Source organism: Oryza glaberrima, chromosome 2 (genome assembly GCF_000147395.1).
Source record: "Oryza glaberrima chromosome 2, OglaRS2, whole genome shotgun sequence".
NCBI classification, from domain to species: domain Eukaryota; kingdom Viridiplantae; phylum Streptophyta; class Magnoliopsida; order Poales; family Poaceae; genus Oryza; species Oryza glaberrima.
The window spans coordinates 26983272-27001351 of record NC_068327.1 but is presented as its reverse complement, the minus strand read 5'-3'; the positions used below and the strand labels follow the sequence as shown (position 1 = coordinate 27001351).

The 18080-nt window shown below is 40.2% G+C and overlaps 2 protein-coding genes across 3 annotated transcripts; one reads left to right on the top strand and one right to left on the bottom strand.

The window, feature by feature from the left end:
- Window positions 1-5333: 5333 nt before the first annotated feature.
- LOC127763674 (brassinosteroid-responsive RING protein 1-like) lies at window positions 5334-6388 on the top strand. The gene has a single exon (XM_052288450.1). The coding sequence runs from the start codon at window positions 5487-5489 to the stop codon at window positions 5979-5981; it is 495 nt and encodes a 164-aa protein (XP_052144410.1). The 5' UTR covers window positions 5334-5486; the 3' UTR covers window positions 5982-6388.
- A 3343-nt stretch (window positions 6389-9731) lies between these two features.
- On the bottom strand, window positions 9732-17722 carry LOC127763292 (MADS-box transcription factor 6). Of its 2 annotated transcripts, none has more exons than XM_052287947.1 (8): window positions 17369-17722; window positions 14536-14614; window positions 12565-12626; window positions 12249-12333; window positions 10865-10906; window positions 10514-10555; window positions 10269-10414; window positions 9732-10092 (listed from the first exon to the last, which is right to left on the bottom strand). In XM_052287947.1, exons 1-8 carry the CDS (start codon window positions 17548-17550, stop codon window positions 9993-9995), a joined length of 738 nt encoding a protein of 245 aa, XP_052143907.1. In that variant the 5' UTR covers window positions 17551-17722; the 3' UTR covers window positions 9732-9992. The 2 variants fall into 2 exon arrangements, with proteins under 2 accessions (XP_052143907.1, XP_052143906.1); XM_052287946.1 differs by having other exon boundaries at window positions 12234-12333; window positions 17369-17717.
- Window positions 17723-18080: the final 358 nt, after the last annotated feature.

Sequence of the window (18080 nt, the reverse complement as noted above, 5' to 3'; positions counted from 1 at the left end):
CCGATGCCGATACCAGCCGATAACGATAGGGTTTAAGCAATCGGCTATATGTTCAATGTAGATAATGATATAAAGGCAATCGGCTGATGATAATATAATATAGCAATATAATCCAGTAGAAACCAATCGGCTAACAATATAATATGAAATAGTAGAACAAATATTGATCCGAAGGTTAAAGCACACATCGGCTGGATGTCCGATGTCATAAGATCCACAAGATTTGATTAAACAGTGAAACCTTTGTTGCCATCGGCTAAATCCAACTTATATATATATGCAATCCTTATGAGCCGATGCAACGTCCAGATAACTCACCGGCTGAAACCCCGATGATACCCTTATTGGCAATCAAGAAGTAGGCTAGAGATTATGGTTCTAAACACGACTTAGTATATCAAACTTAACTGATGCAACACTAAGTATGAAAAGAAACATAATATCTAGACAATCAAGCCGTTGACTGAGTTTTCAGGGTGGTAGATGTCTAAGCTAATCTAATCTAGCAACACGATTTAGCCGATACCGGCAGAAACCTTAAAACGAGAAGCAGTCGATAGAGCTAAATTGATATGCTAAGACTAGATTAACAGAGACATATGATAAATAGGTAGGTAAATATATCATCCAAACTAGAGCAATCCAAGAGGTCGAATGTACTGATGCAGCCTCGAACGACGCCGACGTAAACGATAAAATTGCCTGGGCCGACGGAACATTGGACTTATCCCTTCGCCGGAGATCGAAGACGATGCAGCCCCGCATCGGGTGCCAAGTTCCGCTGGACGATAAAATAAAGTAGAAAAGGTAAAAGGTGGCGATGCGCCGAATTATATTGATCATGGAGATAGATTACATAGACCCCGGGTGTACATATTTATACCCATGGATTGATACAAGTCCTTGTCGGACAAGAAAGAAACTAACCTAAAGATAAAAGGAAAATATAAAGTCCTTATCGGACACTAAACACACTTTCCTAAAGATAAAAGGAAACTAACAAACTATTCTTAATTAATAGATAAACTGCCATGCCGCATCCTTTTTAAACTCGGTCACTTAGGGATAAGCTTCCTTTAGTAGATTGATTTCCTTAACCGAATATAGCAGGAATCCGACTATTGGCAACTTGATAACTCTCATCGGCTGATTCTGAGATGCTGCAGCCGATAATGATTCTAAGCCGATGACGTCTTTGCCAATTACCAAATTTCACTGTTAACACATGCCCCCCAGTTTTGGAGTATCAGGACTCATGCTCCAAAATTCTCTTCTGTCTGATCTTGTAATCGGCTTTCATGAGTTGATATTGATGTGATTGCCCCCCGAGCCGAGATTGAATGATCTTGGCATTGACTTCTTCTTCAGACATGTGGATATAAAATTCGTGTCCCACTGGACGTGCCAAAAACATGTTGATAGAAAACACAAGGCCTGGGAGATCTGCTTAACTCCAGTGCAGGTCCAAAGCACAGATTTAGGCCGCCGCCTCTTCACTGTTGTCCCTAGCGAGGAGCTCTGTTGTCGGCGGGGCGTCGGCAGTGGTGGAGGGGCGGAGATGGTAGGGTTTGAGCGTAGGAGGAGGTTGTTCTCGGCATCGATGCCACCATCTCTACCCCTCCACCACTGTCGAGCCCCTTCCCCCAAGCCGGTCCCTTCTAGGCGTCGGGAAAATCCCCGTCTGACCTCGGTAACTAGAGCAACCTCCTGCTACGCTCCAACCTCATCCACAAGAGGATCCCCGTCTTCCTCCATGCCGGCCACACCGCCTATGAGTCTTTTATCCTCCAATACCTCGACGACACCTTCCCCGACACCCCCATCTCCTCCCTCCGACGATGTGATGCCTCGACCACCGCAAGGGCTTGCTCGCAAGCACCGCCGCCCTAGACCCCGCTACCGTCACCACTGCTGGTGGTGGCATTGATGCGGCTCGGCCTTCTCCTCTGACTCCTCCAACGCCTCATGAGGCTGGAGCAGGGATGGTGAGCTCGAGCTCGTCGGCTCCCTCGCCTCCATCCTCTCCTCCACCGGAACGCCGCAACTCCCTCCTCGCTGCCTCGCTGGCCACCTCCGCCACAATTGCCTCCCTTGGCATATTCAGTCGCCGTTGACTCACCATTGAGAGCGAGGGGGAGGAGATGGAGGAGAGGGGTGAGGTGGAGGAAGTGGGACCCACTAACACACAATTTTATCTTCTTGCTTGACTGACATATGGGCCCCACATCTTTTGTTTTATTTTTTTATTTTTTTTTCAATTTTGCTCTTTTTTTGGATCAATCTGTCATGCAAGCCTCACGTCAATGCATAGTAGGACAAAGACTTAGTCAAAAGATCCACGTCAGCTAAAACCAGGGTCAATACTGCCGAGGGACCTCGTTTGTACTAGTTTTATAAGTTAGGGGATGTATTGTCCGGTTTTCTAGACTGGACGATAAATTGAAAGAACTAAAGTGAACTTATTCCACATCCGGTACCTATCCATCAATTGATTTGGATGCCGCAACTGTAACTGACGAGCCTTTCAGCTCTAATAATGTTAATGGTGCACTTTTGCATCCAATCAACATGGCAGCAATCATATACAAGAAACCATGGCAGTGACATGAGTTAATTTGGACATCCTCATTGGATCATCCATCAAACAGTGTCGTGTTACTACTATCATACCTGCTCCGTGAACGTATTTGTTCATTTGTTCCGCCTCTCCTGTCATGCATCTCCCTTCAGCGGTTCGGCCAAATGGCTGTCGACCCATTCTTGGTACATTCGGCACCGTTTGCTTTTCGCATTGATTCTCGAACTCCAATCGTCTACGAGAACCCTTTTCCAGCCACGCTGGTCACGCTGCGGCTCGAGCGTAGCTGCGTAACGCGACCCAAATCTTGCCCGACAGCAACAGCCAACTCGAACCAATCTCTTACTGCCGCGGCAAATTCTACCCCATTCCCCGTGCTGCCGTGCACATCGCTGTGTCTCGGTGTCAATTCACTCGCCTAACCGCGAAAGAGACCGCGCAGCGAACCGAAATCATGCGCTCGGCCGTGCGTGCCACCGGTAGACATGCCTCTTCGCGACAGAGAGAATGGCTCACCGAATTCGTGCACCCTTCCCATGTAAACACGCAAAGGCAATTGATTGCAACGTGCACCGTCGTGTGCCACTGTGCCGCTGGGGTTTAGAAGAGGGGTTTGCGAGAGCACAACCATGAGGTGGCCATGATCCATGATTGCCCAGGCGCCCACAAAGCCAAGATGCTCTCCTTAAAAACTTGCAAAAGTTCTTGTTCTCCTAAATCTTTTTTCGTCAGGACGAAATGGGCACAGATGGCGACTAGCGCCTATAATGTTTTTGACATCGGTCCCCGTGTTGTTGGCTTTAGAGCGATACTGCCTCGGTTGAATTTTTTTTTTATGTGGTGCGTCCTGATTTTAAAACGTAAATTTTACAGATTTTGATCAACCAGTAGTCCAATAACAAATACATTTAGTGTAAAAAAAATAGATTATTAAATTCATATTTTAAGAAAAGCACAATTTTTCTAGTTGCTCTAAAGACCAGCGAAAAAAAAAATTTCATTGTGACATGTATTTGGATCATGCTAACTATAACGATGCAGATTATAGCAATGAATGTGTAGGAAATGCAATCGCGTCTTTAGATCTGGAGATAAAATACAAAATTGCTCAGAAAAATTGACTACGTCTTATAATCCCTCTAGTACCATCGCACCATCACCTAACTCATTTCAACCTTTTCAAGTAGATTATCCATCTATCTAGGCCCTATACCCCTCCCCCCTCTCCCATCATCAATTTCGCTATCTCCTCAATCTAGAGAAGCAGAGTGGTTACACTATCATCCACCTTTAACATATAATCACCACTTAAGTTCTCCAGTCTTATTGGCTTTGATTCTCTCTAGTCATTGTCATCCTCTCCCATTACCCTATTTAAAGTAAGGCGGGTAGCTTTTGAAAAGACCATACTTGAAAATTGATTTTTGTCATTTTCTTTTCCAAGTAAGTTTCTCAAAACCACATATAATTTAACTAAACTATTGCAAATCTAAAGATTTAGTAATACAATTATCACAAAACCTATATAATTTAGAGTTTGAGTTTCTAGCACTAATGTTACATTGAGTTATAAATATCTAAGTTTTGTTATTAAATTGATACTAAATCTAGATTTATGATAACTTTGTTAATAAATTTATAGTTTTACCATACTTCACGTTAAATTTATAGTTTTATTATGAATTTGGTGTTAAATTTGTAGTTTTATGGTACATTATTTAAAATCTATGGTATTATGATAGATTAGTTAATATATTTGTAATTATATGAAATTTACTTTTTCTTCAAAAAAAATTGTATCAAGAAATTAATTTGAATATTTTTTTTAATGTTACATAGTTCGATTTCGCTCTTTCCAACTCAGAATCTGCCCTAGACTAGTTTGATTGCAAAACCTATTCCCCATAACGTTACCAAGTTCGTCACTGCTATCTGTGTCCCAATCCCAACCGTCCATCTCTATCCATGTGCTAGTGTCTCCATCAATGCAACTAACGGATGTGTCCTCTCTCTCGTCCACACTAGGACTAGCCAATGTGGTTTACAACCGTCAAGCGCTGACTTGTTCTTCGATCGTCTTCATCTCGGATAGCGCCTGTCAACTGTATGAATTGAACATGGACATACGGTTGCGAATTACTCCGTATAGTACCCTTGAGTCTCGCTCTGAACCACTAGTGCCTGGTGGACTCCGTCACGCAGTGAGCATCGGGGAAAAAAAAGCAAAACATGACTCCACTTCCGTGCTGTACTCTGGTGAAGCGAGAAAAGTCGAAAACCGCATAGCAAGTTGTACAAGTGTATTATTAGTAGGATTAAACAACACAAGCAACAGTATGGAGTAGAAGCACCTACGAATTTTCCGTCTGACCAGCGAGCCCGTCATCCGTCTTTGCCGCGCCGGGGACCCCACGCCCACTCGCCCTCGCCCAAATCAAGTTTCGGCGTGTGTTTCCCATGTGCCCCCACGCCCGTAGTCCGTGCGCACGTACCAGGGCGGCGGGGGCACCACCCCGGTCAAACTCAAACGAACTCAAAACAACCCGCGACGTTGTCCCGTTACGCGTCAGCTTGCCACGCCACGCGGTTAAAACGTACGGCAAGCGCGCCTCTGGTTCCTTCCGCACGCCGCACGCGCGTTATCCACCAAAAACCACGTGAAAACGTCTCGGTATCGATCACCTCACCACACCGCCCGCGACCGCCGACCGGCGCCCATCACCGCTGGCGCTCTATATAAGCGCGCGCGCTCGTAACGACTAGTCGTCACTCGTCACCATCCTCCCCCTTTGCTTTCCACGACTCTCTTTCGCCGCAGTCTCTGCTTCCGTGCATCCATCGGTGTTCGGCGACTCGGTGTATAGTAGTATTGCCAATTGTGCGTAGCAAGCTCGATACAGCGGCGATCATGGGGTTCCCTCTGGTGTGCTACTGCATGGCGATCCCCAAGCCGCTCATCGCCTTGGCCAAGCTCCTCGCCGCCATCAGGGAGGCCCTCCAGCTGATGCTCTTCGTCGTCGGGATCTGCCACCACCCGGAGCGATCGGGCCGCCCGGCTGCCGTCGACGCCCCGCTGCCCGACGAGGTGAAGGACCGCCTCCCGCCCCTCGAGTTCGCCCAGCTGCTCGCGGCCTCGGAGCACGGCTGTCATGGCTGCGACGACGACGAGGCGGTGGCGGGGTGCATCGTTTGCCTGGAGAGGCTGGAGGCGGATGACGTGGTGCGGCGGCTGGGCAACTGCGCGCACGCGTTCCACCGCGGCTGCATCGACCGGTGGATCGACCTCGGCCGGTTGACGTGCCCGCTGTGCCGCTCCACCCTGCTGCCGCGCGCGCGCCCCGCCGCCGGCCCGCGCGGGCGACTGGGCCGCCTCGCCACCCGCCTCACGGGCGTCGTCTGGTGAATCAATATTTGGCCCGCGCGACCGCGACGCGACACGGGATCGGTTGGGTGGGAGGGCAGTCGCGCCATTTCACAGCCTAAGCTAGCTTACTGCTGCTGTTAATCAACGGAGACAAAGCTCTCTTTCCCTTTCGTTTCCTTTTTCTTTTTCTGCCGAGGATTATCCAGCTGGAGGAGAGTGGTACGTGTCGGAATGCGGTGGAATATATCGATGATTAGACGGTCTGGTAGGAACAATTAATTAGAAGCAGGCAAGCAGCTGGTTGGTTGGCCCGGCCTGGCACCTGGCATGATCATTGGGAGGTTCATGTAATTACTGCGATGATTAGATACTGCATGTAAGTAAATTATGTCATAGAGATAATACACCTGTGTACAGTGGTATAATGATAAACGGTTCATTTGGTATGTCTCTGTTTTTCTGGTCCGGTATTGGGTTTTTCAATGTTTGCAAATTGAACCTTTATGGTTATACTAGTACGTCACTGAACCGAGAGCTGAACTGGTCCATTTTGCATATATAATTTATTGATCCACTTGATCATGATGCATGATTGTGTATCAACTGGAATGTCTTTATGATTTTGTAGGACTGGGATCATTTGTCCTATACAGAAGCTCCTAGCTAGTCGTTGCAAAACTAATGTGTGGAATATTCCAAATTTGCCTCTTTATCCTTCCACAGTTCTAAATGTGGAAGGAACAGGGCATATATCTATTTCGAGTCAGCTACACTCATATTTCTGAACTTTCGGTGTAAATTTCGAGTATAACTTTTTTAAATTAAGTGCGACTCAATTACTTCTCTCTGATTTTCAATTGTTGACGTGTGGACCCGCTACATAAGGAACCCGGCCATATATCAGTAATGAGTAATCCACGTTAGAGAGAAGCTAGATGATCTTAATCCCTCCTCGTTCTTAGTACTTTGTTATTTAATTATTGACTGTGTTCGAAGTAAACAAACAAACGGCCCAAGATAAGCTGACTGAATTGACTGGTCCCGTTCTTTTCTCTAATAAGAGTTGGATGAAAAATTAAGATTTTCGTGGCACTTTTTTAAACTACTAAATGATATGTTTCGTGCGAAAATTTTCTATATAAAAGTTGCTCTAAAATATCATATTAATATATTTTTCAAGTTCGTAATAATTAAAACTCAATCAATCATACGTTAATACCATCTCGTTTTGCGTAAAAAATTTAATCTTAGGTGGTGTTTGAATCTACTGAAGATGAAGATGAAGATAAAGATTAAGTGTTTCACGCAAAACGAGGTGGTAATAACATGTGATTAATTGAGTTTTAATTATTACAAACTTGAAAAATGGAGTAATATGATATTTTAGAGCAACTTTCATATAGAAAGTTTTCGCACAAAACACATCGTTTAGTAGTTTAAAAAGCGTGCCACGAGAATCCAAAATTTTATCATACCCTTGCAGAAGAAACGAACGGGGCATCTTCAGAAGAAAAGAACACAACCTTGAAAGCACATTGGCATCAAATTTAACCTTTAAAAAGCAAACAGTCTAGCTTACCTGCTAAGGTCCTTTATAATGAACCTGTGTATCGAGTTTAAGTATCACACTTAGTAGGTATGGTTGTTCGTATTTACGGTTAATTGTTCTTTAAGTTGTTAGCAATGTACTTGTCAACAACGAGGCTCCTACGATAACTTTATCATTCTTATGATATACACTCATAATTGGAAGCATGGTGTGCATGAGTGTTCATAAGGACAAATATATAAGTGTATACAAGCGTTTCTATATTTGCGTCTATTATATGTTTAAATAAAATATCATCTAAATAAATATGAATATAGTACGTATTTAACTAGACCAGCAGTTTGAATTAAATCTACTACTAGTATGTACTTGCGCCATTAACTGGATTCTTCCAACGTTCTTCTCTCACCTTGAACGAAAGTACATTCATCAATATCAGCAACACCAATCATTTTCGGCCATGATCAGATGGCCCTGCGTGCCTGTTGAGCCACCTTCCCTTGTGAGATAAAGGCTACAGCTTCAGCAATCTACAGAAACTGAAGGAAAAAATTCTGTATAATATTGAATGCATATGTACGTACCAATCAATTGATGAGTGCACATGACATCCTACTTGATTAATTATTGGGTTATGGCAAATTCGATCAGATTCCTTTATTCAATAGTACAATTAGTTTGCACCCATACCGTTACAAGAAAAAAACGAGATCATCTTCATGCTTCTGATTGTCATGTCATTGTCATTATTCGATAACTAAACAGTACTAGCTGGAATGAAGTTCTGGAGATAAACATTGCATACATGTTGTGTTTTCATTGAAAAGGGGATGTCGATCAAAAGTCCAATATGTTATATATGTTATATATCGTCACAAATTTTCTTGTAACCATGAGTTGTTTTGGCTATGGTTCACACGCACTATATAGTTTGTATATAAAAATAAATATTTTACAAATTTGTGTGCTAGATTATAACCGCGCCTCACAATTTCATGAATCGTCAAAGTGATTACTCTAAAAAAATATTAATAGAAAATCCAAGAATTGAAGTCACATATTGGATGGTGATACTAAATCAGAAAAAGAAAACAAATTAGATGCTGATCATACCTTCATGTGTGTCAAGCATGTGAAAGATTGCTACACAACGAGGATTAGAAGGCTGATGCCATTGTGTAATGAATGGAGGAGAGTTGTGACAAGGTGACAAAAGAGGCTAGCAACTGGGTGAGATCACAATGGGGCTAACGGTTGTGAGGATTATGGTTGGGGAAGGATGGTAGAGGAATGGTTTCATATATATACACCACAAAAAGATTCCAAACATAAATCGTTTTCAACTTTTGCACAAGAACTAAAATAGTGATTAAATTAATGTATGTTACAATCCATTCATGAGAGTGATACAATGTATTACCTTTGTTTTAGATTATAATTTGTTTTGACTTTGGTTAAAGTCAAACTATTTTAAATTCGACCAAATTTATAAACAAATTTAGTAATACTTACAATACCAAATTAATTTAATTAAATCTATAATTCAATATGTTTTTATAATATATTTGTCTTGTGTTGAATATGTTACTACTTTTATCTACAAACTTGGTCAAACTTGAAACAGTTTAACTTTAACTAAAGTTAAAACAACTTATAATCTGAAATAGAGGGAGTACATATTTAGAGTAATTTTATAGTTATTGAGTAAGTACTGGGAGATACCATATTTTAGTGTAAAATTTTGTACCTCTCGATACACTACCTCAGTTTCAAGTTATAAGACTTTCTAGCATTGCCCACATTCAAATATATGTTAATGAATCTAGGGACACATATATGTCTAGATTAATGAACATATATATGAATGTAGGCAATACTAGAAAGTCTTATAATATGAAACGGAGGAAGTACTAAATTTTGTATTAAAAAAATTTGATACCTCTTGATACCTTTTAAGTGATGTAAAATTTCTCATGTATTTAACAAGGGCAACAATAAGAAAAAACTAAAAATTGTCATAAATATCCTAGAGTGACTTGTATATTATGAAAGTTTACCATTAACATTTGGTACCTGGAGGTACCATAAATTTTGATATCCCAAAATGTTTTCTAGTATAAAATTTGGTATTGGATGGTAAAATTGCTCTTATACTAAAGATGTGATTTTGGAAAGAAATCATCCATACACATCATCTAAAATGAAGCCGTTGTCGTCGGTCACATATGCTATAGAGTACGTAATAAACAGTTTACCCAAAGCTGGTAAGATTATTTTCAAACAAGATCCAAATCAAAACATAAAAAGGTAGCACGGAAACACAACCACGGACGCAGAAGGTGCAAACAGCTAGCAGTAGCTTACACACAAAAACATACAGATTAAAGGGCCACGCAAGACCATTAGGTGGCTCGCAGAGAGATCCGAGATACATGTAGCCCACTCCACATCCCTTTTATTATTAGCTCCAACTTCTGACAGCTGATCGATGGCTGCTTAGCTCAAAGAACCCATCCCAGCATGAAGTTGTTCTCTGCACCTGCAGGGGCAGTGCTCCTCTGAATAGTGTTTGCTTCAGCAGGCACAAATTGATGAGGATACCTAGTAACATAATCGTTTTTCAGATAATATAATGGAAGCAAGATATACACAGTCAGTTCGATGAGAATCTTTCATTAGTTCTACTAGTTCGGATGCTGTGATCGAGCTGTATGCATTTGAGCTAGAAGTTATAAGTATATGCATTTCTGGTCTTGGCTTTTCTTGATTAATCTTACCCAATTTGCAAGGTGGGTTCAGAGTCCATGGCCGCGGAGTGTGGCGGCGGCTGCACGTATGCGGCGCCATTCTCCACCACGGCGCCCTGAGCCCAGGAGGCTTGCTGCATGGCTCTGTAGTTGCTGGTGGAACCTTCAACCTCGAGCTGCAGCATTGGATATGAGAATATATGAACGAAAATTCAATCAATAAATAATTATATGTGCACCGCATTGGCATAACAGATTTCCGAGTGAATAAGAACCTTGTGCTTGAGTTGCCTATTAATTTCACCCAGCTGACGCTCCTGTGGCACAAGAAAAATATATTGGAGATAGTATAATATGTAACAACTCTCATGAAAGAAATCTCTCGCAAGAACGAAGCTACCATTTCTTTAGTTATACAGTCAAAGGCTACACGATCTACCCTAATTAACTTGCATGCGGTATACCCTAGCAGCCTTGCTGGCAATATAGATGCATTGTCAAAGCTAGCCAAGTCATTTCGTGGTTTAATTTAGATTATCACTAGTAGCTAGCACTCCTGAAGTCACCCGCCCATGGCAATGCTGATACTGTATGTATGCTTGAGAAACTTTGGATTGATAATGTACCTTTCTGCGAAGTTCCTCCACTTGTTCCATCATCAGTTGCGTCTGCACAAAAACCATTCAAGCACAGTCATATTGAGTTGACAGTAATATAATGAAGTGTAGATTATATCCAGTTTCTGAACTTTCATGTGTTCTACCTAGCTATTTCTTGGGATCTTTTATGGTCCTTGGGAGATTTTGAAGCATGTACGACGCACCACAAAATGAATACTAGTGTATATTTAATCTCTCTACCTCTATCCTTCAAAGTTCTATTTTCTTTGGGTTATTCACTTATTCTTTTTTTAGCAGCTAAATTTTCCTGAAACTCCAGAATTGAAGCCATATTATTTCATCAGCTACTCATTGTCATTACTATCCTCGTTGACGGGATTGTCATGCAGCTTTGAAGTGTTTTATTTTGAAAAGAGTAAACATATAATTATTAATTAGCCTAAACAAGCAGCCATAAGTAGTAGTATATCTGAAATTGACAGTTTAGATTAATGTTGCAGTTGCTCGGCCCTGTCACTACACATGTATCCATAACAAGAAAAAGGGCATGCGTGCTAGCCATTCTATATTTCTATTCTATACTTAGATAGTCTTTTATATGAAATTTAGTGCCACTGTATGCATCATCTTCGTGCCTAGAATAGTGTGAATTTATCAAGATACATGCTACGCCCAGTTGCTTCAAATTACTTGTCATTCTACGTTTGTCCTAATTCAAACACTTATATATATTTTTGACCATTAGTTTCTAAAAAATGATACTATAGTTTAACACCACAAGGGTTATGTTGTTAGATACACAACATGAAAAATCCTTACAGAATGTACAGTTCACATTTTGTTAAACTACACAAATTTCCAGAAATTGATGGTTAAAGATAATGACTTAGGGCAAATTTATGAAACAAAGGGATTACTTATGCTGCATAGTAGCTTTCACACTTCTTTAAAAATATCATCAGTTGACCTTTACCATAAAATAAGGTATCAATATTCTAAGTGAAATATGTCTTGGCTTTCTACCAAACCACCACCATGCATTAGCTAGAGATTGAAACAATTTTATGCAATTCTCTTTAGATAATGTAGGATAAGCATTCCCAGTTATTATGTTCACTTCCATGAACAAAAACAAATTAGTTAGGTGCTCTTTATATAAACTTTAGCAAGGGGATATTCCATAGCTAGCGTACACCTCCTGTCTATTTATAAATATATATAACTTTACCTACAAACTAAAGACATACTGTATATTTTATTGCTTCTCACGTATTGCACCTATATCCAAATCAGTGGACAAATAACAAGCGAACCAGGGTAGGCTAGAAACAGAAGTATTTTGGTTCCAAACAAAGGACTGCAGAATGCCATAAACCTTTCTCTGTCTCGCCTGTGATAGTGCACATTCAAGCTGTTTCTCCAGCTGCTGCAATTCTTTGACGCTGAGTGGTCCAAGATCCTCCCCAAGCAAGTGCCTTTAAGAATCAAGCAAAACCCAAAGAGCATAATGTAAATATTAAGGTAAATTGCATGACACATAAAGTTTCGCAGCAGCTATATTACAGAATAATGTGTGTAAATGCACGTTATGGGCTGCTTCTTCCCTCTTTCCCTTAACACAACATTATCACTTGCATGCATGTTATAGAAAAATATATTGTGTATTTGCAGGAGTTATGCTTCTTGGAGAGATCATAGTGAAATACCTTTGAGTGCGCTGCAAAGCTTCAAATTTTGCTTTCAACTTTGACATTTCATGGTACCAACTCTTCAGGATCAGAGGAAAAGAAAAACCATTAGTTCAGTTCACAAAAATATTTATCAGCTAGTTCTAACGACTAAGGAACTGTGTGTTTGGCGAATCATACACTGAATATTAGTGTTACACAGAGCAAATTAACTTTCTGCGGTTTCTTTAAACACTTGATAAAAGTCGTTTGTGAATTTTAACTAAATATGTCACATGGCCTCCTTGTACATATACGTTGGGCTTATTCTTTTTTAAAAATTTTGTGAAACATGCTATTAATGATACAGCTAGCAAACTATATATACTGATTATTGGGCAAATAAGTTGCAGGATGTCAATGATATAAATATAACCAAGTGACATAACTCCTTAGATATTTTGCGGTTGGTAAGTTCTCAAGAATTTCAATTTGATCTCATGACTTTTGAAATTATGCACAAGGGCATCTATGTTTTTGTTTGAAATGTTAAGAGGACGTACTCTAATTGATTGATTGAAATTTAGAATCACCATAAAGAGTACTCCCTCCGTCCCACGAAAAATCAACCTAGGCTGTGTTTAGTTCCACGCCAAAATTGGAAGTTTGAAGATATTGGAACGATGTGACGGAAAAGTTGGAAGTTTGTGTATAGGAAAGTTCGATGTGACGGAAAAGTTAAAAGTTTGAAGAAAAAAGTTGGAATCTAAACAGGGCCCTAGTACTGGATGTAACATATCCTAGTCCAATGAATCTGGACATACCCCCTGAGGGAGTACTATCTGGTCACAGAGGTACACCCTTATTTTTTTGGGATGTGCACTATATCAGGTTGTACATTCAATCACCATCTATATTTAAATATTGAACTACATCGACTAATTTACTTCATACTGGTGGCTGTATTTTAGCCTAGCTAGGAGTATATTTGTATATTAGTCGATGCAGGGAATATATACTTCATATCCGATGCAGGGAATACTTCATGTAAGGTTACACTAGGGAGCTAGGGGCACAAAAAGTCATTTAGACTAGCTATTTGTATATTCTATGCTGGTAAAAACCTATACTAGGTGCAACATTTCTGAATACATATACGCCCTAAACAGCACGATCTTGCATTGTAATATGGTATAATTATAACAAACAACTAGTTTGATACCCCGCGCGTTGCTGCGGGATTTTATGGTGATGATAAACAACTTTGTAAATATGTGCTTACAAACAGAATTGAAGAATTGAAATATCAAAAGTAAACATTCTAAAATAATAAAGTGTAAAGTTGGCATTTGAGTGGTAGATGGTTAAGGGATATAGCAGTGGCTTAATATGGGGGATGCATGTAATGCATGACCAGGAGCACTTAAGTGGGTCATCCATTGATGTGCCTAATTACCCATGGCAGTTTCCTTACTTAAGACATTCACAGTTAAACAAACAAAGATGCATTTGATCCGACGGCTATTGATTATCGATGATGTGGCTTAACCTGGATGCTTCTTTATAGTGTTAATGCTTGTAGTGGGTACCAACTATATAGGAAGAAGGGATTGTCTTTGTTGTCCTCCTTTGACATGTCAATAAAAACTTCATTTATTTCATAAAATATGGTTAATGCATGCCGGTGTTGAAATTCTACTAGTTTAATTCTTCTAAACTTTGCCATTCTTTAGAATGCGTGTCAAGTAAAATATTTTAAGTCACTGCAAATTAGCTTTGGGATACATCATCAAATTAACACAGTTATGCTAATCTGTGTACTTTTTATTGAATGTAATCTCACAATACGATGAAAATACCTAGCTAGGTTTATACTGTAGCTAATTTCAATGTCAGGACATTGATAATTGCATATTCATACAAAAAAAATATATAGTAAAAAAACAAGACCCATTTTGAAACCAAAACCAACAGCAGAAATTCATGACCAGTTCATGCAGACATATATACCTGGGTTTCAGAAAGTGCATTGTTGGAATCTTGAGCATTGTAGCAACAATGTTGGTACCTTTCTAAAGTCTTTGTTATGCTGCACAAAAATGTTATATGTAAATTTCTCATATATCAAATTACTACGACGTAAAAAGTGCATAGATGTTATTTATAGAGGCAGAAGATTATATTATAATGATATCAAAGGTCACTCTATATTTACTATTTCTTTTCGTCCAACAAAATGATCATGTTTTTTTTGGCAAAACATAGTATGTATGAACGTAAAAGAAAAACATAGAAATGTTACTTGTAGAGCCAGAAGCTTATATTATAACTCTTGATTTATGACATAGATAATTTTTTTCATCCAACAAACTGATCACATGTGTTTTGATAAAACATGCAGTCAGCTTTCATCGTTGAAGTGGCTTTGTGTGAGATATCACGAAGTGACTTTGTGTTGCATTTATAGATTGATAAAATTATTGGTTACAATAACTAGGTTTTACTACCTCCGCCCTAAATTAGTGGTTGCTTTAACTTTTTCTCGTAACATTTGACCATTCGTCTTATTTGAAAAATTAGTGCACTTATAAAAAAGGATAAGTCATATTTGAAATACTTTTGATAATAGAGTAAATCACAAACAAAATAAATAATAATGCGATAATTTTTTTAAATAAGATAAATAACCAAACGTTAAAAGAATAACTGAAAGCGACAAGTATTTAAAAGTGATCGATGTGTAGAGACACACACAAATCTAGGCGAATGCTTTGTAAACCATAAACAAGAAGCTTGTGAACAACACAATTAATGGTCCAAGGCATAAACTGATTAGTGGTGTGAAGAAGGAAAAGATGGTCCGAGGTATAAACAATAATTAATTAGTGTCCCAATAGCTTCAAGAAGTATAGACCCTTGACTATTCAGGGAAAAAAAAAAGACTTTCCTGACGGTCAAAACACAGGCGCGCCGACTCCAATTCAAAACGAACACATGCATGATTTTACAGAAGGAAATCAAGGTCTGTTTCTTATACAAATACATGTTAGATCGTCTGGTTAGTTGAAGTGATAACAACAGCTTTTTCATGCATGAAAAGATCATCTCAAATGCTTGGTGAATATAGGCTTTATCTTATAATGGTGAAAACAGATTGAAACATATTAAATATATATTCGAAAAAGAATATACTGAAAAATATCAAATCTTTTTCAATGAAACAGTTGGATGCATACATAGTTAAATTCAGGCGCGCGCGCGCACACACACATATATATACATATAGCATCTAATTAACCCTTCAGTTGATTTTCCCTATTGTATGATTTTCACAATCAAAGATGTGGATTGGATCTTGAAAAGTTATAATGTTATCCACTTGAACTCTATACTTAGCGGGAAATATGCCAAAAACAAAACAAAAGAGCTAGATTTTACATATAAACATGTGAGTGCAGATTATAAAAAATCCCCCTTATCAAGGAAAAAATGTCATCACGAATAAATAGAGAAATTACCCTGTTAAGCTCCCTTTTTTCATAATAAGTAAAACTTTTCGTGCACCATTTTAGATCTGTCACAAACGTACCCACCAACTAGGCAAATAATGAAAAGATCTCCAAGTTGAGCTAGTACGAAACAACTAGGAGTCAAGCAACATCCATGATTAGTAAAGAATAAAGAATGGTTTAAGCCGTAGTAGGAATCGTCATGAAATGAGGAGAAAGAAGAGCAAAGATCAAATATAGACAATTTTGGCCACACCACCACAAGCGAAACAGATGCAGGCCTGACATCAAGTGTTGATATATAGAAAATCCATTCAACATACTTCCGGTTGAACTTACATACAGTCAAATTGAGAATGCATCATGCTATAACTGACAGATCAAAATGATCAAGCCAAGATGAGGAAGAAGATAGAACAAGAGAAGGGGGGGAAATAAGGTGATGGCATCAGAACTCAAAGTATGAAGACCTCCCGAGCAAAAATAGATCTAATTAAATTTCTTCCAGTATATATGGAAGTAGAAAACACGAATTAAATTTGATTCATGCTGAGAAACATGGCATGAGATCCGAAGGAAGTGGAAAGCTAGGAGAAGGGTGATGAAGAACAATGAAATTGATCAGTTCATAGCATGGGGAGGTGAGGGTAAGACCAAAATGGAGCGGTGCTACGCTGCTACGCCGATTCTTCCAGGGTCATCACAAAGTATGAAAATCAATGTGCCGGAAAGATCTTAATACCAGAAGGGGCTCCCCTGATGGATCAAAAAGGAAAGAACATACCTTCCTTTCTAGTTTGCAGCCTTCATGCTAACTCTCCACTCAGTTCTCACACACAACACACCCTCTCTAGTACTGGTTTTGAGAAATTTGTCGTTCGAGCTGTCTCTGACACACGCACAACCCGGAAGATGGGCAATAATAATCCAAGGAAGACCCGGAGAAACTGGAAGAAAGAGGTCAGCAGGAGTAGGGTTTGTATAGATCCGCTGAAAAGATATCCTCCCATGCTAGTTAGGGATCCGGCCTCCCGGTTTATAAGAACACCGCGCCATGTCCCTATAGTAGTATGCACAGACACACACAGACAGACGGAATAAAATAATTAACATGGCCAGGTAAGTATAGTAGCTCGGCTACTTGGCACCTGCTAAAAATAAATGAAAAAGAAAACGAGAAACCCCAGAGGAGCAGGACGCCGTTGCAGCAGATAAAAGAAACAAAAAAAGAACAAAAAAAAGAAGCAATTGATCAGAGAAAACAGCAGATCTGCAGGTTCAAATTGATGCTGGTTTGTTGGTTGTGTGTGTTGTTGTGTCTGTATTAATTATACCCGGCGCTGCCGAACTCGTAGAGCTTGCCGCGGCTGGAGAAGATGATGAGCGCGACCTCGGCGTCGCAGAGAACGGACAGCTCGTAGGCCTTCTTGAGGAGGCCGTTGCGGCGCTTGGAGAAGGTGACCTGCCTGTTGATCTTGTTCTCGATGCGCTTCAGCTCAACTCTTCCCCTCCCCATCTCGCCCGATCGATCGAACGATTCCTCAGCTCAGCACCGATCAGCAAGCACAGGCTAGCTAGCTCCTCCTCCACCACCACCACCACTGCCTCTCTTCTTGCTTGCTAAAGCCTCCAATGATGACGAGAATATAACGAGCCGCGCGAGAAGAGGAGAATATTAGTGGAGTCGAGTCCGGAGAAAGGACATTGGGCACTGTACCACAGTAGTACACTAGTACTAGTAGTAGCTCTTTGTGAAACTGGTTTCTTGCTTGCTTTGACACACATCTCTCTTTCTATCTCTCTCTCTCTCTCTCTCCCTCCATCACAATTCACACACCTCCTCTCCCTTTCAACAATAAAGAAGGGTAACTTTGGCGTGGGGCTAGCAAGTTTACCACAGGTTTTACCCTAACTGGGAAGCACGAGCCAAAATGGGGGCAATCCAATGCCACACCCGCCACACCACAAATATACACCGTTGCGATGATGCATATATGCATATACACGAGGAAGATGGCCAAAGGAGGGGAGAGAGCTACTCCCAGA

Excerpts from the sequence above, each read along its gene's own strand:
- LOC127763674 (XM_052288450.1), top strand. The coding sequence starts at position 5,487 with ATGGGGTTCCCTCTGGTGTGCTACTGCATGGCGATCCCCAAGCCGCTC.
- LOC127763292 (XM_052287946.1), bottom strand. The coding sequence starts at position 17,550 with ATGGGGAGGGGAAGAGTTGAGCTGAAGCGCATCGAGAACAAGATCAAC. Across the intron at positions 10,907-12,233 it reads CACAGGCGAGACAGAGAAAG|ACGCAACTGATGATGGAACA; the intron begins GTTTATGGCATT and ends GTTTTTGTGCAG. Across the intron at positions 10,415-10,513 it reads ATAGGCAACTCAAGCACAAG|CTCGAGGTTGAAGGTTCCAC; the intron begins GTTCTTATTCAC and ends CCAATGCTGCAG.